Source organism: Aphis gossypii, chromosome 1 (genome assembly GCF_020184175.1).
Source record: "Aphis gossypii isolate Hap1 chromosome 1, ASM2018417v2, whole genome shotgun sequence".
Taxonomy (NCBI): Eukaryota; Metazoa; Arthropoda; class Insecta; order Hemiptera; family Aphididae; genus Aphis; species Aphis gossypii.
This window is the reverse complement of record NC_065530.1, coordinates 62,106,726-62,128,013: the sequence shown is the minus strand read 5'-3', so window position 1 is coordinate 62,128,013 and position 21,288 is coordinate 62,106,726. Positions and strand designations below refer to the sequence as shown.

The window sequence follows — 21,288 nt, the reverse complement described above, 5'->3', positions numbered from 1 at the left end:
CTTTCTCGTTATTATTCAATTGCGTTATTTTTGTCATAACTCATAATCTATACTCGTAAATATTATAAAACTGATAGTCAAATACCACTCATTCACTGATCGCTACATCTTAAAAAGTTAAAAACTACCTACATAAATGATAAATATATATCGTATAATTGTAATTTGTATGAACTAGAAATTTGGAATAGTAGTTCTGCGAATACTATAACCGTGCAATTTAAAAATAATCTCACGCATTGCACCTAAACCAATATTTATATAATACAATAAAAAAACAAAAAAATATATACACGGACGAAGCCGGGTAATGAATCTAGGAAAATAAATCCTCAAAATTAAAATATGGTAAAAAAAAGCCCCGTACCGACTAAATACATAACACTTTTTTAAAATTTTACAATTTACCAATAGGTAATTGTGTAACCGTTTTTTGAAATAGGTATCTATAACGAGTATAACGTATTAACGTATAACCATATATAATATTATATTATATTAAATAAAATATTCGTTTAATAATTTAATCTTGATATTCTAAGACCGTGCCGTGGTCTATACTTTTACATTATAAATATGATATTATCATAGATAATAAAGATTATCTATGGATATTATAGTTCGTTCACCAAGAAAAGAATGCACCTCGGTCGCCGCTTTTATTGCTCCATGACAAAAATATTTATATAGTGATAAACTTGCTATTTCGGTGATAACATTTTTTAATCGACAAACACTATCAGTATAATATTGTATATACAGTATACTCTAAGGTTGAACCCTGTTTAACTATACGTCTATACCAACTCACAACTTTTCAATGCGATTACCAATACTGAGTACTGACTAATCTTTAGCAATTACTAACTGTTAAAGTGAAGTGTTAACTATTTTATCTCAATTGTAATTTAAATAATAAAGTGCAGCTTAATCTTGTTTACAGTTTACACAATTATTATTCAAAACATATTTGTTAATTAATATATTAACAAATATCCGCCCACTTCAAGTCACTTCAAGTCCTTACATTGGACTTGTATTTCTGTTTGTAAGTGTGACCACACCCATCGAAAATAGGCCTATCCGATACTGCAGTCATGGACATGATGATTTCCAATCTGCAACAGCAGCGGCAGATTACGGAACAGCTTCGTCGAGAAGCAGCTGTGAAACGTATACCTGTTTCACAAGCTATACAAGACATTATAAAGTATATCAGGGAACGAGAAATGGAAGATTGTCTAATGGTTGGTTTTTCATCACAGAAAGCTAATCCATTCAGAGAGAAAAGTAGTTGTGCCGTTATTTAAACTTATATATTATTTTAAAGTTAAAACTACTTACAGTTAATATTGAAAGTTCAAAAGAAACATAAATAAACAATTTTTTACTGTATCTATTGTATTAACGAGTATTGATCAATTATAATTATTTTAATTTCTCATATACAAATTTTTGTTTGCTTAGTTATGTACCAGTGAACATTTATTGTCTTATTTAATATGTATTATCTGATTCATTTTTTTAAAGTAATAAAGTGTTTGTACGACAATTAATACTTTTTATGTGTTTATTGCATTTGTGTTTAGTCACAAGTGTTAGAAGTAAAATACTAAAATAGAACACAAAATTGATATGATTCATTCATTTATATTTATATATTGAAAAATTACTAGTAGTAAATCAAGTATACCAACTAGATTCCCTAAAAATAAATTAAGAAATAAACTTCTTGTGTTAAATTAATTTAAGAGAAAATCATGAAATGTACCTAGAATCTAGATACAACAATTAAATATCTCAGATAGATTTATAAAACTACTGATTGGAGGTAAACTTTTTTGCCTATAAACTTATCCATGAGTAAAATGTATTTTTTAAGTAATTTTTAAAATAATTTGCCTTAAAATATAAAAAAACATTTACTGATACTAAACAATAATTGTTTAGGTTTCTAAACTATGTCTGTGTTCTTTGAGAAAATTAAATGCTAATACCAATACTGTATTTAGTAAATAATAATTGATGTATTTATTTTATAACATATCTATTGCAACAATTCAATCAAATAATTTAGCTCTCCAAGTTGACCCAATTATTTACAATATATAATAATGGAAGTATAAAACTAAATTAGTAAAAAATAAAATACTACCTATTTAATTTGTTTTGCTTTTTTTCTGTGAACATTTGTGCCTGTCTTCAAATTTTGTTCTATTTATCAATTCAATTCAATTTAAATTGTTAAGAGTCACATTTTTTTGTCTTAACTATGAATGTAAGAAGTTTTTATCAGCTTTAAAAAAGAAATAAACATAATTATACCAATTATATACATAATTTCTGTGTTCTATATCTGTATATTAAGTATGTATATATAAATCTCAGTAACTACAGCTTATAATTAAGTTTTAATGATTTTATGTTTGAGCAAATAAAAATAATATTAATTTGTGTTGAATAATGGTAAATATTAATTACTAAATAGAAATATTGACAAAATAAAATAAACTTTTAGATTAAAAAAACACAACTATAGCATAGTATTTTCTCTATAATTATTATTTTTTTTTATTTTAACTAGTATTGATATTATTGTATTAATTGAATTTTGTATAAACTACTATATGTATTTTAATATATAGGTAATTCAAAAGTAGTATAACATTTACAGTATAAAATAATACAGAATGATAATTAAAAATATTTTAAAGAAAAACAAAAAGTGGGTTTGCATTGACATTTGAGTTAAGACTATGGTTCATTGAATAGATATAGTTGATGGTGCGGATTGGAATTAAGAATGGATCTCACATTCTATGTGATCTTGTGTCTTTGAAGGAGATACTATAAGAACTTTAAAGTTCAATAGAGATAAAAGGTAAGAAGTAATACTACCACTTAATAAGCCATAAATGAATTTAAGTTCTAATGTTCTTCTGTTGTCTGCTAGTGAGTTAAGGTTAAGGAGATCTGCAATTGGTCCATAGTTGCTAGGTAGATTTGGAACACTCAATAAAAAATCTGCAAGTAGCAAAAATCTTAATTGAACTCATTCTATTATATAAGAATCATAAGTAGTGTGAGGGTTCCAAACAATCGATTCACACTCAAGAATTAGATGAATTAGCACCCAGTAGTGTTTTAAAACTATGAAAATTTGAAACATAAGTTTGTGACACAATTAATATGTACAGGAATAATAAGTGTTTAACATCAAAGTTTGAAATCTGCTATAGGTACATGACCACTTACCTAGATTAAAGGTTATTCCTAAAGTTTGAAGCCATGCAATTAAGATTAATTTTAATTTTTAAGAAAATATTGACCCAAAATTGCTATACTAGGTAACTGTTTGATACTAAATCCACTCTTAAATACTTAAAATTTTTATTAAAATAAAAACAAAACAAATAAATCTTTCTTTATATTTTTGTAATAAGGATTTATTTATAATCAAAATTTCAATACTAAAAACATAATAATGCCAAATAACCACACCAAATATATTTATTAGTAACACATTTTTGATTCTATTTTAGAAGCTAATTCAGTAAAAAAATAAAACAAATTACCTACTTATGATTAATAATAATAAATGAAAATGTGTACTGATTTGTTTTTATTTATGTATTTTATTGACAAAAATACATAAATATCTGTTTCCTATAATATGTCTACAAATCCATTTAATATCAAATACAATTTATACTAAATAAATATTATTTATTTGGTGATTCCAATAACTCCACAAGCAATTCTGGCTCCAGCATTTCCTGTTGTAGCGCTTAACTCATGACCTCCTTTACCTAAATCGTCTTGGTCAGCATGTACCTAAAAAAATAATATTTTTTATAATAAATAAAATTCATTAGTTTGAGTGAATTAAATACAATATTAATATTACATATTATATTTTTTCATGTAATAGTAATGGTCATAGCTAAAACAGTTAAATTTAAATAATTTAATGATAACTAGTTAAGTGTGCAAATATATATATATATTATATATATATACATTTTTTTTAAAACTTAATTTACAATCTATATAAAACACGAGTAAATACTAAATGGCATGAATATAATATAAAGTAAGCATGAATGACTTGAGAAAGGTATTGCAACAGTACCTTCTAATTAAGATTGGTTCAGGGAAAGACTGTTTTTTTTTCATACACATATATATTATCAGTGTCGGCCTGGGATCTAAAGGGCCCAGGAGGCAAATTATTTAAAGGGCCTCTCAAAAATATCATATCTCAAAAAAATAGTTTTTATTGACAGCTTTCATTTAAGTAAAAAAATTTTAGAGATTAAAGATATCTATATTTATACAATATGTAACCATAAAATTTAATATGTACAACTATATAATTGAACAAAACAAGGTTGTTAGTATGGTACAGTTTATATTAGTGATCTTTTAATAAATTTGATGAGTGAGCAACATTGTCAATCAATTTTTCTCGGTCAATTTCTATATCTTTTTCTATAGCCATCATCATTAACTGGCCCAAATTTTCTGGTTTAATGGTTGATCTTAATTTTGTTATAAAATCTTTAATTTTGAAAAAACTCTCTTGCACGAAACTTGTGTAGATGGTAAAATTAATATAAATTTGTAAACTATGAATAGATTACAAAACAGATTTGATTAAAAAAATAATTCTCAAATTATTACAAAAGCACAATAAATACAATTTCTGCATATACTACAATGCGGTTTGATTGTTACATCATCTTTATCCTCAGTATCATTAGATGATTCAGTTTGATAATTTGAATCATTTTTGTAATTCACTACAAGATAAACTTGGAAGGGAATTTTTGAAATGAGAAGCAAATTGTTTTAGCTTCAATCATATTACTTATCAGTCTACTCCTGCCAATTCACAAATAGAGTTTAATGCATCATTATGTTTCACTGACTGAATGTTGGAAAATGATTTTGGATCTAACCAGTTACAATCTCTGAGTAAATTTTCATTTGAAAAAAATCTCTTTTCAATACTATTAAGTATGGTATCCAAAACATTAAAAGAATTTAGTTTGAATTTTTCAAATGAACCAACACTTCTGGGTTCATCTTGACAATTTTCATCGGGTTATCTTTTTTTTTTTAATCATAGATTTCAAAATTATCACATAATTTAATACTACCACGGACTAAGATATTATGATTTTATCATCATTATGTAAATAAAATGTATATTGTATTATTATTATAAAATTATTTAATGGATCCAAACACATACCACTGGGCTATATATGTATAGTAGGTAAATTTTGGTAAATAATTTCATTTATTTCTTGAGAAATACAGGTCGCGGCCTCGGAGGCGATCGCCTTCTAGCTGCCTGGGCTAGGCCGACACTATATAAGGACATCTCTAGGCCATTTTCTTTTAAGTTTTTTTAGTGGGTTTCTAGGAATGGTGATTGATGACATACAAGAGACTAGTAGCTTTAGGTTTGAGTATAATTTGAAATAACATTTTTTGTAATGATGGATTGCTACTTTATTAACTGTTAGTATTTGTAGATAATTGTTGGTTATGGAGTTCCAGTGGTTTGTTTATATGAATTGGAAGGTTTGGATTGACTTTATGTTAGAGAGCTTAGTTTGGCCCCAGATTTGAATATCATATGACCACAGAGGAGTTATAATTGTCATATACATTAAAATTAATAAGTGTGCATAATAAATATTATATAATATAATTATTTTAAATAAAGAAATTAGTTATAATCAAACAATCATAAAATACTAAAATATTATAATTTTAAAACAATTAGGTATACAAATGTTTTTATTTCCTAATTCCAATGAATTATTATTATTGGAATTAATAACTAATGCTTATTATATAATTTTAAATTATATATTTAAAAAAAATACTTACTACTAAAGTACGACCTATGATGTTAAGAGGTCCTGTAAGCGATATGATTGGGTCATTGAAATTTACTTTTGTCACAGATGAACCAGGAGCTTCTATATTACCTAAATCTCCAACATGTCTCACATCATCATCAGGAGCTCCATGGGTTTTTCCAAAAGGATTAAAATGTGGACCCGAGCTCATACAACCTAAAAAACAACATAATATTATATCAATTATTAATTAAATTAAGAATTGATTATGTTTATATATTACGGGTAAAATAAGAATTATTTAAATACATAAATGTATTATTTATTAATGGGTATAGGTCGATAATTATACTCATAGGTTAACATAATATAATCATAATGCTTTGAAACTTCCATGTAACTAATTACTTTAGAGAAGCATGGTCTTCATTGTTTATCATGTATTAATTCTATTTAACGAATTCCTTTAAATACAATTTGTTTTTGTTACCCACGAAACTTTTTTATATGGAAGTGTCACTACTGTATAGTATTTTCTATATTATAAATTAGAAAAAAAAATAACACAAATGAGTAGGTACATGACAAATCAGAAACCAATAATAACTATTTGAAGACTTCAAAGTTTTGTTGAATAGATATTTCTAAGATAAAAGAAATAAAACTTTTAATTATTTTATAATTTATATCATTGGTAATTCCCAATTTTTTTATGTCATATTTAATAACATTCCTTATTTTCTTATTTAAATTTGGCAGAAAACTTTTAGACTGTAAAAACTCGAACATTAGAATCTCGATTGATTTGCATACTTAATAATGTAACGATCAACGAGTTAAATAAATGGTTTCTTACAAATAAATAAACAACAAAAAAACATAAAATCAATTAACTTAATACCCATAAAAATATCTATGTCTTAAGACTTTGCTTTCTTTGCCCCCACTTCTTTAGCATAACTTTGGTCTAAAAACATCTTGTCAGTAACAATATGGTGATATTAGAATATTAGATTCACTTACAAGATAACTTAAATACCTTATCAATTTGGTGTAAGCAAAACCATTTATTGTTAAACATTAAAAAGTGCTAAAATATATCTTTTTTTAGGTCACGTGTTTCAATTCTCCTTAACTGTTATTAAAATTTAATTCTACTTTATTGTGTAGTAAAAAATCATGATTCTAGGTGTTATGTATGATACAAATTTATCTTTTAACAGGTATTATTTATTTAAAAAAAATCATCATCCAATCTTAGATTTATTATCAGGACGTCATGTAATGATTTTTCAAACTGAATTACCTTAAAAACTTTATACTTCTTACTAGTATACTCCACTCTTGAATATAATTCTATAGTCCAGTTCATCTTCTGATAATGTTCATATACAATTCCACGAAGCTATTTAGAATTGTTTCCTTTGTTTTATGTTCTACAAATGTAGTATTTCACGTCAATCACATTCACAATATAAGCCATTATTAGACTCACTAAATATGAGCAGTCTTGATTTTCGAAAAAACGTGTATGATTAATATTAAAATTATTAAAATTCTTATTTAGATTGGTCAATGTCCAATGGTTAGATAGACTGTCCAGAATTGCTTAATTTATTGTATATATTTTTAGGCTTAACGACAAATTAAGTCTACTTATACATTAAAAAAATAATTTGCACTGAACTATACCATAAATGCTTCTTTAAATAGATGCACTTATTAGCTAATGATTCCCAAATTGATTTATTTTATTTTAACTCTATTGAGTCTTTTGGTAATTCTTCTACTAGATATTATTGGTAATTTATAATTTTTACTTGTTCTTTAAATCTACTATTTCTTAGTTTTGCTTTATGATTATAACACATGTCATTTGTATAACATGTATTGGATTTTTAGCCCATTTAAATTAACAATAAGTAAATAATTAAACACATAACAAGCTAAATTAAAAGATTAATATTTAGAAATTTTGGTCAATTTTTGAATAGTTAATATATTATTTAATTTACCATTAGTGTTATCGCCAAATTCGTGTATATGAAATCCATGGCGGCCCTTAGATAGTCCAGTTACTTCACCAGTTATTTCTACAGGAGATTTCTCATCCTAAAAATAAAAATAAATTAATAAATAACGTAAACAACTGTTATAGGGACCTAGGTATAATATTTTTATGGTTGTGTACTTACAGTTTGTGAAAAAAAAATGGTACCCTTGACATTTTCACCATTTAAAACACAAACTGCCTTTACCATTTTGAAAAAATTATTTTTTAAACACGTTCCAAAATATTCCTTAACTCTCAGGTTAAAACGTTCGTATTAATAAGTAATAATGATCTAATGAATAATGATTAATTACATAAGATCATGCGACGTAACTAAGTACGTGACCTCGAGTATGTAATTATGAGACTTGAAACACGGAAACAGAATAACACGATAATTATTAATGTAACTATGGAAGAATTGAAAAATGAAAATATCAAGACAACATAAACTAAAATCAATTAGGTACTGAAATATGTATTCTCCCGGTTGTACCTATCTAATATCTTTATTTTATGAGTGATGTTTTATATGTCGTAACTTCATACCTATGAAGTTCATAACGACATTGCGACAATATAATTAGAATGTTTTAAAATTCGCGCGTTCTTAAAATGCTTACTTCTTACTTCTTGGTCTCTTAAGTTTTAGATCGTATTTGTATATGAATTACGATTTAACGATTAAAATAGTACATTGTAATAAGTATGGGAAAATGTAGTTTATAAAAATAATGTTTCACTAATTTTAAATATTAAAATAAAACTTTAAATTATTTTTGTTTTGTAGTTATTGATGCTACGTAGATTGATACTTTTAACCATGAACTAAGACTAACTTTTATGTACAATTAGTAGTCAAAGTATCAACTAATCACATACTGAATACTTATGGATTTATGGTCACGAATTTGCACGACCCGCAAGCTCAAACCTAGAAAATTCAAAATTGTTTATATTGAACTCTTTGAAAACGGTGGTAATCGAATGGATTGATTCAGTTTTTAGCAACCATTATTGACTTGATACTTCAAACTTTTTAGTTCTTATTAATTGAAAACAACTCTTAATGTAAATATTTAGTATTAGGTAGGTATGTAGGTACTTACTTCATAAGTACATATTATAATGTAAGTATAATATATATATATATATATTATATATATAAATGAAGTATTTTATTTTTTAAATAAATTTTACAATAAACAGACCATGGTTTAAGTATTACGATAGTATCTTAAACTAAAAACATGAATTGCAGATCTCTACTATAATAGAAGCTATATTCACTAAGTGTGAACTAAGTCATAAATAATATTAATATTTAATAATAAAATAGACTAGAAACCAAAGCTCAAGAACAATAATTTATTATCTTAATTTATACTTTATGCTTAGAATCACAACATTATATTAAATACTAAAATATATTTAGTATTAACAATATAAACAAGAGGTAAAAAGCTAGAAACTGACAAGTGTCATCTATTTTATTTTATATTTATATATTCTGTAATTCTGTGGATTAATTGAATTAGTGAATTGTGATTGAAAGTACCTACGTAGTATGTTATACTATGCCAGTGCGCGCGCTTCTTTACTATCTAACAAACTAACTACTAACAAGTTACAAGTATGAAGTAACAACTAACAAGTAACAGTTATAAAGTTATAGTTTTTTTTTTATATAGGTAGGTATATAGTAATGTTTAGTATAGAAGTCCGTGTACGGTGTACCGGACTGGACCGGTGTCTAGTTGAATAAAAGATGTTAAAAAATGTTAAGGAACAGCTGTTTATTCTGTTATCTTTTATCAGTTTGTTTTTTGAAGTTTAAACCGGTTCAAAATGTTCAATTAATTTATTAATGTTCGATTTATCCCTATTATGATTTTTATTTTATACGTCGTTTTAAATGTTGATATTTTTAAATTGTTTATGGTATAATCTAATTTACTTATATGTTAATTTCAACACTTAATTTACATCTAGAGTTGACCTCAATTGTAAAGCGTGTCATTAATAACTTATAGAAGGTAATGATTATTTGATTTACATTTTATGAGTAATTTACTGCTATTTGATTTTAGAAATAACATTTTCTGACTACTGTAAAAGTTATGTTTTGACAGCAACAAATAACGATTCCTAGGTTACTTTATAAATCTATCGACTGGGAGACTGGCCATGTTAGGTGATTAAAATATACCCTGCAACATATCTCCTTGTTTAGAAATCTAATTTTATCAAACATTTTAGTCATTAATATTAATAAATATATCAATGACAATTAGTGCCAGCGCTATGTTTTTTGCTGCCCTGTACCAATTACTTATAATACGCCACCCTTATATAATTTATAATTTTTATTTATAAACAATGCCATCCCTAAAATACCAAAAAAATGTATTTGCCGCCCTGTGCGGTTGTACAGGTCGCATATGCCTTCTGCCGGCATTGATGACAATAAACCTATTAAGACACTGTATTCTATTTTATACAACTTTAATCATTATGTGTTATCCATTGTAGGTGGTTTTATTAGTATCTTATCTGAAATTTACTATCACATTCTTATAATTCATAACATCAGTTCAAAATATATATATGTTAAAGAGGTCCCATAAAATATATCCTAGTAGACATAAGCTTTTGTAAGATATTATATACCTTAATTTTTAAGTATGTACATCTATGTTATAAGTGCCTAAAGAAATTAACAGTTTTTTTTCTAGTGCGGATAGGTAAACATATTTTTTACGTTTGTAATTTAAAATCTTGATGTTAATGATTCTTCACATTTAATAACTAAAATCATTAAAATTCAATAAATCTTTTTTAATTTAAATTTGTCTAATAGCCAATAAGTGTTGTGAATGTTAGGTAACATTTAATTTAATTTATAAAACATATTTTGTGTATTATGTATAATGTATTTGTCCATTAGTGATATGCTATAAGCTATTACTAGTATTAAGAAGATGCCAGGAAAAGTAAAAGTACGTGTATTGGCTGGCCGAAATTTGCCAGTCATGGATCGGTCAAGTGATACTACTGATGCTTATGTTGAAGTAAAACTTGGAAGTACAACATACAAGACTGATGTTTGTAGGAAGTCATTAAATCCTCAATGGAATTCTGACTGGTATAAATTTGAAGTAAGTTGTATGTAATTATAAATTCTTTGTTCAAAAAATATATTAACATGAATCTATTTTTGATATTAGTTAGATGATATAGAACTTCAGGATGAACCTCTCCAAATTAGAATTATGGATCATGATACTTATTCAGCTAATGATGCAATTGGAAAAGTATACTTTAATTTAAATCCATTACTTTTGCCCCAGCCGACAGTTGTTCAATTATCAGGTCAACAAATTTTATCTGATACTTTAATTTCAAACCAGAGTCAGACTACAGGTATAAATTATACATATTCTTGATACTTATAGTGCATAAAACATTTTTCCTTAACATACTGTGTTGTTTTAGGAGGATCTGTGGTATCTGGATGGTTTCCTGTTTTTGATACAATGCATGGTATTCGAGGCGAAGTACATATCATTATAAAAGTAGAACTATTTTCAGACTTTAATAGATTTCGTCAATCTTCATGTGGAATTCAATTTTTTTATTGTAAGTACATATTGGTGAATAATATTAATATATTTATGGTATTAATTTTAAATTAATTTTTATTATTTAATAGCTGGAGCAGGAATAACAGCACATACAGAATGGGTGCATGGATTTGTTGAAGAGTTAGTAGTTGAAGATGATCCTGAATATCAGTGGCTTGATAAAATTCGTACACCTCGTGCTACTAATGAAGCACGACAAACCATATTTTTAAAGCTTTCTAATGAAGTCCAGAGACGTATAGGTTTAAAGGTTTTAGAGCTTGGAGCAAATGCTGTAATTGGGTTAGTTATTTTATCTAGTACCATGTTAAAAATACAATAAATATTCTAAAATGTCAGCCTTATTAAAAATAAAATATTAGTTTTTAACTCTAAGGCTGAATTTTGTGGGTATTTTTTTTTACCCTTTTTTAATTTGCACAAAATGAAACTACCTCAAATTGTTACCTAATGCAATAGAGTTTTATTATCTACAGCACAAAGATAATGTATTGCTTTTCAAATGATAAAGACAATTAAAAATAAACCCTAACTTTGTTCTACTTTATTAAAATAAGTTATTCACTTTTAATACGTCATGTTTATTATGTAAATTTGTGTAAACATAATAAATGTCTTATACAATTTTCAAAATAATTTAATACATATATATATATTTTTTTAGCTATAATCAATATTTCGATTTAGAAGGAGAATCTGGAATTGTTGTTCGTGGTATTGGAACTGCAGTTACATTAGTAAGACATTTGACATTACCATCAGTAAATTTAAATTTACAACCAACAATTGACGAGTAAGTAAATTGTTTTTAAATTATTATTAAATAATTAATAAATAACTTAAATATTTTCTTCAAATATTACGATATTCATATCTAATTATGTTTATTATTTTATATTTGATTTTAAAAAATAATAGATATACAAATCTTGAGTACTTTTATATTTATATATTTTTTTATATCTATATTGATATGTTACTGATCCTCGATAAATCGAAAACAGTTACCTTTTAACTGAATGATTAATTTAAGAATATGTTAAAACATAAGTATTTATTTAGAATCAGTGTTTAATCGATGTGGTTGAGCCTACCTTATTACAAATGTTAGTTAAAAATAATATATTGAGTCTGGGTAGCTGGTAGGCAGTTTTGTTTACAAAATTGTCACCAGAATTTGAGATTTTGTCACCTCGTGACTGGTTAAAATATCAATGTATATATTTTTTTCATACATTTATGTAGCTGAAAGAAATATAGTATAATACTAAATAAGTATTAGGTAATTGTAAGTAAATATTTTCAAAAAAATATTAACTATTTGCATTTTTGTTTTTATTTGTTTGAAGTTTGGATTTTCATAACTCATTTGTACAATCTGATAATACTAACCATACTAGTTCATTTAATAACAAAAACAAAAAAACCTATTCTATCCGTAAAATGTCTCCTCAAATTCTAAAATCAAACACTGTGGATTTTGCTGAATTGTCTAGTATGAAAAGCTTATTTGATCAAGAAGATATGCGTACATCAACATTTAAAAGACAAAATAGATTTTTAAAAGCTATTACTTTCCAAAATTCTCAACAAAAAAACAAAAAAAAACAAATATACTCTACTTCAGTAGAATCTGCTAGTTCATCATCAGATCATGATAGGCATTATAATACTTGTAATTCTGCTTTAGCATTCTTAGCACAAGCTACTTTGGATTTTAATTCATCATTTGACTTACCTTCAGAATCTGAAGAAACTCAACCTTACAATTCACGTAGTCAATTAACCAGACAACCTAGTATCGATACAAATTGTTCTAAATTGTCTTTAGAATATTTGTTTCACCCTAACGATCGGGGTGAAAAATCAGTACCTGATTTAATTTTACCTTCTTCAAGTTCATTAAATTCGATTTCTGATTCTACAGCAGAATCAGAAATGGCTATCGGGTTTGAAGTATCAAAACTTAATGTACGAGATTCATCTCCTTGTATATCTGATAACCCTACTTATTACTCAGACTCTTCAGACTCCATTGGTTCAGATTCAATTGATATTGTGAGCACAAATTCAGAATCTTTATTTCAAAAGCCAAATACTCCTCCATTATCAAGAATAGTATGTACAGACAGACCCAATACGCCTCCGATTTCTAAAATTGTCCATTTAAGCAACATTAAACCGAGTGTACTAAGTAATCGTTTAACAAATGTATGTGCATCCAGAAGCGTGTCACCTTATAACTCTAGTAGTTTTAGTAATTCACAGAGTACAATTTTACACAACACGCCGCCTTTGCCATTGGTTTCTAATTCTGATGTAGAATGTATAATTAACAAAGAACCCAGCTTAATAAAACTCGAAGAAAATGTTTGTCCTGTTTTCTCTGATAATATAACTGCATCCGAGTGTTCTTCGCATGCTTTTAACTGTGATGACAGGAACATTGAAACAGCCGAGTCACCTAGCAAAGTCACACACCTTCCAATGCATCGAAGGTCATCAGACTCAGAAATCAATACTGCACCGAAAGGTAATTTATGTGTATATGTATATTTCCTAGATATGTTATAACTTATAACTTATAGTCATGAATACAATTGTGTTAATAGATAGTTATTTTACTTTATTAACAAAAGTTTATGATTTTCGGAATTTTTTTAAAGTCATTATATTTAAGATGTTAAGTGTTAAACTAGATTTATAGTTATTAATTTACTATGATATATATTCTATTCGTTTTTTAAAACAATGGAATATTAATATATTTTTTTACCTATTATAATATTTTATTTGTTTGTCATTAATATATTTTTATTTATTTTTTCTATCTTGAGATAAAGATGACATTTGATAACTTTAGTATGTGTGAAATTTTCAGTTTATATTTTATTCTTTTTTAATTTAATTCCAAATAAAATTCTCAACTTTTTATAATTTTATTATTCAGATGTAGTAGGTACTTACTAATAAATTAAAATATAATAAATATTATATAAAATAATTTTTTTCAGTCACGAGTACATTTTTAGTTTTCAGGTAAGAACAATAATATGTTGTGTACACACTTCTACATTTTGCACTATTCATCAGTGGTATATTAAAAAATGTTTTTCCTAGAATATATTTTCAAGTTACTATTTTTAACCCATTTTTCTGTACCATTCAGTAAGATTATCATCTGATTTCAATATGTTTAAAATTAAGTATTTGTTAATCTTTAAAGTTGATTATCATGACCAATAACCATTTTTTATACAAAGTATAAAATAAAATATTTACATAAATGCTACTTCTCTAAACACGATTTGGTTAATTATTTAATAATGTATTAAGTATATTCTAAAAAAATAATTTTTTTCTTAAGAAATGTATTGTTTGTATAAGGGATTTGTAAAAGTAAATTAGTATATTACCATATCCCGATTTTTATTCTATAATATGGTTTGCAGTCTGTTCTTTGCTCTTTATCATGGTGAAATGTACATTCGTAACTTCACAAAATCTTAGCTAATATTAAACAAATAAATATGCTACAATAGGTATGGTGGCAAGGATTTTATTTAGTTTGTGGGGGTGGAGGGTTGCAACATGCATGCATAAAATAAAACATACTATTAACATAATTTTTTACATTATCTTCCATAGTTATAATATTTAAAACTTTTTTTACTAGAAGAAATCTGTCTACACACATAAACATTATTACAATTACATTGAAAAAAATCTATAGTAGAGGTATCCACACTATCATTTAGATTTTAGAATTAAAAGTATAAAATTAAATGATCTTATAGTATAGTATTATTTACAAAATATTGTTAAAAATTTAATCATACTAAATGATTTTATTTTATATATATATATTACAATTTAAAGAATAACACAGAATTATTGTATATTTCATTAATATAGTATTAGTATAACCAGAACAATTATAATTTTATATATGAATATCAAACTGTCATACTTTTTAAAATTGTGAAGCACATATAATTACATTATTTACAACATAGTATATATTTATTGTGTATTACTTATATTAACAATAATTGAATACATTTAAGGTAACAGTTTGGCAGGAAGTGGAAGTTCAACAGTTAGTTCACATCGATCACATGGACACACAATGTTTCATCGCTCAATTTTAAGCAAAGATACTTTGGATGGAATGGAATATCCATTTCTCACAATGACCAAATATCCTCCTGGTTTTGTTGTTCATTTAGGTAAATGAATTGTTTTAAATTAAATCTTTACAATTATGTCGTATAAATATAAATTAATTTAACAAAAAAAATATTTAGGTGGTATGGTAAATGCTAAATCAGTTAAACTACTTGAACGCATGTCCAACATGGAAGAACCAGAAAGTAGAGACTCTTGGTGGAGTGAATTAAGACTTGAAATGAGATCCCATGCAAGAGCTCTGTCTTGTAATGTAATTTTGGGTTATTCAGAACATACTTCAATATGGTATATTATATAGTATATACTATGTAAGATTGTACATAAATATTAATTATAATATATTTTTATGATTTTTTTATAGTGATGATGTTTGTGTATTGAGTGCAATGGGAACAGCTGCAGTTGTAAACCTTATGCCATCAGTAAATCCAGGTGGATATTTTTCTGGAATTTATCCTAATGTACCTCTTGCAGATATACCAGAACCTTCAATCTCAAGTACATATGTGAGTTCATAAATGTTTACTTTTGAACATAACTACTAAATTAAAGTCTATTATTAAAATAAAGAAAGTAGGTAAGTGAGTACCGCTTTGCTGTTTATTAGGTGTCGAGTGGGTCATTTTTATAGTTATGTTTTATGTTTAATTTGAATTTAATGATACCTAAGTCATTGAATATGAAAAACGATTCTGAGCGGAAACGGTCTATCAGTCTACATATATTGCCCAGTGATAATTATTGTTTAATATAGCTATTAAAGTAATTTTATTTACTTTTAGCATTATAGAAGATCGATATATTATTAACTGAAAATATTGTATTTATTATATTAAATAATAATAATACATATACTTATACCATATTACTTTATAATAATGTGTATGTAGGACAGAGACAATATATGCGGGTGTATCGTCCTCTCAAGAATTTCATGATTTTATATTGTTACAATTATTTAATTAATTTATTAGAATCATTTGTTTTTAGTCGTGTAACAGCAGAACTCATAAACACTCTTCAAGTAATAGCCATGAAAAATTAGATTCTTTACCATGTTCTATGTGTCACATACCATATAATGAGCATAGTGTGCCATTTTCCATGAATATGAAGTATTGTTCAACGTGCAAGTAAGAAATTTAAACTAAGATTTTTTTTGAATCTTTTTCTGTTTAACTAGTTTTGTATATATAGACGATATAAAGTACCACATATACTTTTATCTTCATTGGAACCTATGGAAAGACTTACTATTCGAGGTACTGGAACTCTATTGCAAACGTTTGTTTGTCGTAATAAACGTGAACTAAAAGGAGAGATGAATGCTAAAGAAATATCAGATGGTTTACCATTTCTCGAGTATGAACTACATAGTCAGTTATTGAATAAGTTACGAGTGAAAGGAATGAATGCCATTTTTGGACTCAAAGTAAATAAATTGTAATTATTTTGATTGGTTAATAATTCTTTATTTGTTTAGATTCAAGTATGTCTTGGTGAACGAGTGGTTTCTTTGCATGCTACTGGTACTGCTATGTATATTACTTGTTTGCCTGAACCGCCATTACCATTAGTAAAAGCTGGTAAATCTTGGGCTCACCCAGATCAACAACAAGTATTACGAGCTCAAAAGTTATTAAACGATGCTGTGGTTAATAATAGACAACACTATCATCTTAATCAAAAAGTAATATTAGTGTATACTATTATACAATAAAATGTTATTATTATTATTTTATTCATAGGAAGATGAATCTGAAAATATGTCTTCTAACAGTACCGGAAAAACTACTTTACCTGATATAAACTTAAGTTATGGAAATAGAGACACGTGTATTTTAGAAGTATAAATTATCTTAACCATATTTTTTTTTAAGATATCAAATAATAAGTCTACTCAATTTTATTTTTAGATGGATGATGCAGAGGATTTAGATGTAGTATCTCAATTGTTAGAGCCAACTCCTCCAGGTTCATTTTTGCTGTCCAATACTGATGTTCTTCCTGGAACTGGTTCAGAAGTTTTCCCTATGGAACCTGTATGTAATCTCCAAATGTTTACTCAAGTTTGGAGATCTAAAGCACATTACACTAATGGTAACTTTGACAAACAACTTCAACGAATGCTTCAAGTAAGTCATACTTGCTATACAAAGCAATAGAAAAATATTTGTATTATAATATAATATATTGTATATTTATAATTTTTAGGGACTATTTTTCAAACTGAGAAGGATGACACCATGTGGACTGGGAAAACTATCATTTAAGATTGATATTCCTGAACCTGATGAATTGCAAATATCAATTGTTGGTTAGTTGTCTTTATTTTTTCATTGACTAGCAAATATTATCTATCGCTATTAAAGTTTTAGGTAGCTTCCTGGTGTTAATTTATTTATAATCTGTCTTGATTAATATAAATTCCATCTATTGTTACTCGTATCATAAATTTAAGTTGTAAGTAGTAGTTCTGATTTCAATTTTTCAGATATTTTATTCTTCTTTTTCCTAACCAAAAGCATTGTGTCCTAGTTTGGTTAAATCAGGCATGCCCAAACTGCAGCCCACTGTCCAGATACAGGCTGCAGAAGTATTCCAACTGTCTCGTGACTATTTTATAAAATTAGACATTTCTATAGGTATAAATAAAAATAAAATATCTTACAATTTTTAATTTTAATATAAATAAATATATTAGATTATAGAATATTTTAGCCATAAATTTGATAAGTATAATTAATATTATTATACTATAATATAATTATATATAGTAATATATCTATTGTATATCTTATCAAAATGAACCAGTTTGTGCAGTCCTCAGTATAAATATAAATTTTGAATGTAATCCACAAATTGAAAAGGTTGGTTTCTTTAAATACTTTTGGTATTTGGGTATTATATAAAAAAAAATTGAGGTTATGAGATGAAAAATTGTGCCGTCAGACAAATTAAACAATTTTTATTAATTAAATATTTGTTGAATATTGATTTTAGGTATGGCATTAGGTCTTGGCGAATCTGACAAAACAACTGCCAAACAAATTTTAAAAAGAAGACAATTACCTTTAAAAGATTTTGAGCTAAAAACTGGTATGTTTATAATTAATTAGACCAGTCATTAAACAGTTAATTATTGTTATACTTTTTTTTTATTAGCTTAATCAATGTATTTACTTTATCATATATGTACATATACAATATTATTTATAAGATTAAACTTTAATTTTATCAATTGTTTTATATAGAAGAACTTATATTTAAATTAGAGGAAGATGTTTCATTAAGTCACGGGGAAAAAAAAGTAAGAAAATTTGAACGAGCACCTCGTCCAAATAGACTGTCTACACATGTAAGTTAAAATTTCCTAAAATATATTTAATACACTAATATGTTTACTTTTTGATTAGTTTTATACATTTATTTTTAATAATATATATGTAATATAATTACAGGCTGCTCCAAAAGATAGATATGGTGTGGACATTACACCCATGACTTATATACCTGGTGCCAAGATCGAACGATATTTAGGAAATTTAAATTTTTTTTTCATACGTGAAAGCACATGCATTAGAGAGGTAAATAGATACCATGACAAAATAGATAGGTATGATCACATATTTACTAATACGCATTCCCTTCACCGGACCCCATCTATTACTTAGTTCTTCGCATCTCATTGGTCGTTCATATTACTGGATTATTGAAATTTGTTCACAAGAACAGAAGTAGGCATGGTGCGCTGGATCAGAGGAGAACACGTACCGATATGATCATACCTATCTATTTTGCCATGATAGATACATAATTAAGTAATTTAATTTGTTGTTTCTAATTTATTTACAATTTAGAGTGGGGGTCTAAGTGGCTTTGTTCATTGTTTTGTTGCCGAAGTAATGGCAATAGTACGTGCACATGTAACTGCACTTGGCGGAAATGCAATGGTTGCTTACTTTATGAATGAATGTATTTTGCTTAATAATCCTCATAAAAATCAAGTAAGTTGTATAATACTACTTTAAAATATCAATTTAATTATCTCCACATTGGCTAAAAAAGAAGAATACTTGATACTTGAGTTTTTACATAACTATAACTTTTCTATAACTCAATATTATAGATATTGATCATTACTAATTATTCAAGAAAAAATAAATAATTAATACTTAACACATTTAATTTTTAGGGGCAATGTCTTTTAAATGTTGGAGGTGATGTTGTTGAAGTATCATACTTTAATGAAGATTAGTTATTAGATTAGTTATTATTTATTAGATTATGGTTGTATACTTGTACATAGATTTTTATGAATCATTAATATTTTCAATTCATAATGATCTGTTTTAAATAATTGTAATTATTACTAAATATAATAATTACTTTATGTTTATATAGTTGACAATAATAATTTAATAGAGATAATATGTACTTAATTAAAAAAACTATTTGTAATATTCTTAAAATTTATTTTTAGTTAATAATGTTTGCATTGCCAATTTAAGTAAATTATTAAAAAATTATTATAGATTTTTAAAATAATAGATAGAATCTCTTGTTTTTATAGTAATTATTTATTATTTGTTGATATTATGTACTTCATTTTTCATTTTTATTTTTGTAAATATTCTTCTAAAAAATTTTAAGAATGTCAAAACTATAAGATACTTCTCTCAAAATGTAAAATATATTTTAATTAATATTTTGACATTTAATTTTTTTTTTTTAGTGTAAAATAATGTTTTTGATTTATATGAATAAGATTATTGGATATCATAAAATTAAGAACAAATATAATATCAAAATATTGAATAGATGTATTAATATATATAATATTATATAATATTATGTATAATAATGTTGGTAATTTATTTTGTATATTACTCTAAATATTATTGATTATCAACCTTGCATTAATTGTATTATACATGAGTATTGGTTTTAAAAATGATTTATATAATTAACTTTTTAAAATTTGTGTGTCCATCATCAGGTTTTGGAGTGAAAAATAAATTGCTTAACTTTTGAGTATAGTTTTGGGTAACAAATTAAAAATTTGATTAATATAGTAAAATAGTTAGTATTTATTTTAAGAGAGACAAAAATATAAAAATCCCGGTGCTTTTATTTTTTTATAATAGTACTTAAATCATTTTAGTTAATTACTTTTCTTAATAATATTGAAAGAAATCAACAAATAAAAAGATGAAAAACTGGAATATTTTTATGCAACAATTGCTATAAAATCATCAATATTTTTTTTATAAATAATCAAGAAATAAAAACAGAGACTTACATTTCAATGGAATATTTTTAAATTTTTTCCAGTTTTGTATGATTATTAGGAAGTCATAGTAATCAATACAAATTTGCATAGGTATAATTGGGCTATTCTGGTAGAAAATATAGTGGTATCGAATAAATAAAAATCTCTCTCTCTCTCTCTATATATATATATATATATATATATATAAATATATATAAATCAAGTTCCACTCACTCGCTGATCGTTGTATCT

General features: G+C 25.7%; 3 protein-coding genes across 7 annotated transcripts; 2 read left to right on the top strand and 1 right to left on the bottom strand.

Moving 5' to 3' along the window:
• The first annotated feature begins 754 nt into the window (after window positions 1–754).
• Window positions 755–1,556, top strand: LOC114132169 (guanine nucleotide-binding protein subunit gamma-1-like). Its single transcript, XM_027997559.2, has one exon. It carries the CDS (start codon window positions 1,098–1,100, stop codon window positions 1,308–1,310), a length of 213 nt encoding a protein of 70 aa, XP_027853360.1. The 5' UTR covers window positions 755–1,097; the 3' UTR covers window positions 1,311–1,556.
• A 1,936-nt stretch (window positions 1,557–3,492) lies between these two features.
• On the bottom strand, window positions 3,493–8,423 carry LOC114132179 (superoxide dismutase [Cu-Zn]). The gene is made up of 4 exons (XM_027997570.2): window positions 8,072–8,423; window positions 7,892–7,988; window positions 5,905–6,092; window positions 3,493–3,834 (listed from the first exon to the last, which is right to left on the bottom strand). The coding sequence occupies exons 1-4, from the start codon at window positions 8,135–8,137 to the stop codon at window positions 3,727–3,729; spliced, it is 459 nt and encodes a 152-aa protein (XP_027853371.1). The 5' UTR covers window positions 8,138–8,423; the 3' UTR covers window positions 3,493–3,726.
• A 1,351-nt stretch (window positions 8,424–9,774) lies between these two features.
• Window positions 9,775–20,340, top strand: LOC114132168 (C2 domain-containing protein 5). 5 transcript variants are annotated; one of them, XM_027997553.2, is made up of 21 exons: window positions 9,778–9,965; window positions 10,877–11,087; window positions 11,157–11,352; window positions 11,425–11,568; window positions 11,642–11,855; window positions 12,238–12,366; window positions 12,923–14,106; window positions 15,641–15,802; window positions 15,881–16,049; window positions 16,126–16,270; window positions 16,755–16,897; window positions 16,962–17,196; window positions 17,248–17,454; window positions 17,513–17,611; window positions 17,681–17,899; window positions 17,979–18,081; window positions 18,768–18,863; window positions 19,019–19,122; window positions 19,226–19,351; window positions 19,625–19,771; window positions 19,960–20,340. In XM_027997553.2, exons 2-21 carry the CDS (start codon window positions 10,911–10,913, stop codon window positions 20,020–20,022), a joined length of 4,062 nt encoding a protein of 1,353 aa, XP_027853354.2. In that variant the 5' UTR covers window positions 9,778–9,965; window positions 10,877–10,910; the 3' UTR covers window positions 20,023–20,340. The 5 variants fall into 5 exon arrangements, 4 of the variants coding, with proteins under 4 accessions (XP_027853354.2, XP_027853359.2, XP_027853358.2 ...); XM_027997558.2 differs by having other exon boundaries at window positions 9,781–9,965; window positions 14,015–14,106; XM_027997557.2 differs by having other exon boundaries at window positions 9,781–9,965; window positions 13,832–14,106.
• Window positions 20,341–21,288: the final 948 nt, after the last annotated feature.

Coding starts and splice junctions, on each gene's coding strand:
- LOC114132168 (XM_027997553.2), top strand. CDS start 10,911: ATGCCAGGAAAAGTAAAAGTACGTGTATTGGCTGGCCGAAATTTGCCA. Junction 11,856..12,237: donor GGAGCAAATGCTGTAATTGG/GTTAGTTATTTT, acceptor ATATTTTTTTAG/CTATAATCAATATTTCGATT. Junction 14,107..15,640: donor AATCAATACTGCACCGAAAG/GTAATTTATGTG, acceptor AATACATTTAAG/GTAACAGTTTGGCAGGAAGT.
- LOC114132169 (XM_027997559.2), top strand. CDS start 1,098: ATGGACATGATGATTTCCAATCTGCAACAGCAGCGGCAGATTACGGAA.
- LOC114132179 (XM_027997570.2), bottom strand. CDS start 8,137: ATGGTAAAGGCAGTTTGTGTTTTAAATGGTGAAAATGTCAAGGGTACC. Junction 7,989..8,071: donor CCATTTTTTTTTCACAAACT/GTAAGTACACAA, acceptor TTTTATTTTTAG/GATGAGAAATCTCCTGTAGA. Junction 3,835..5,904: donor TCATAGGTCGTACTTTAGTA/GTAAGTATTTTT, acceptor TTATTTTTTTAG/GTACATGCTGACCAAGACGA.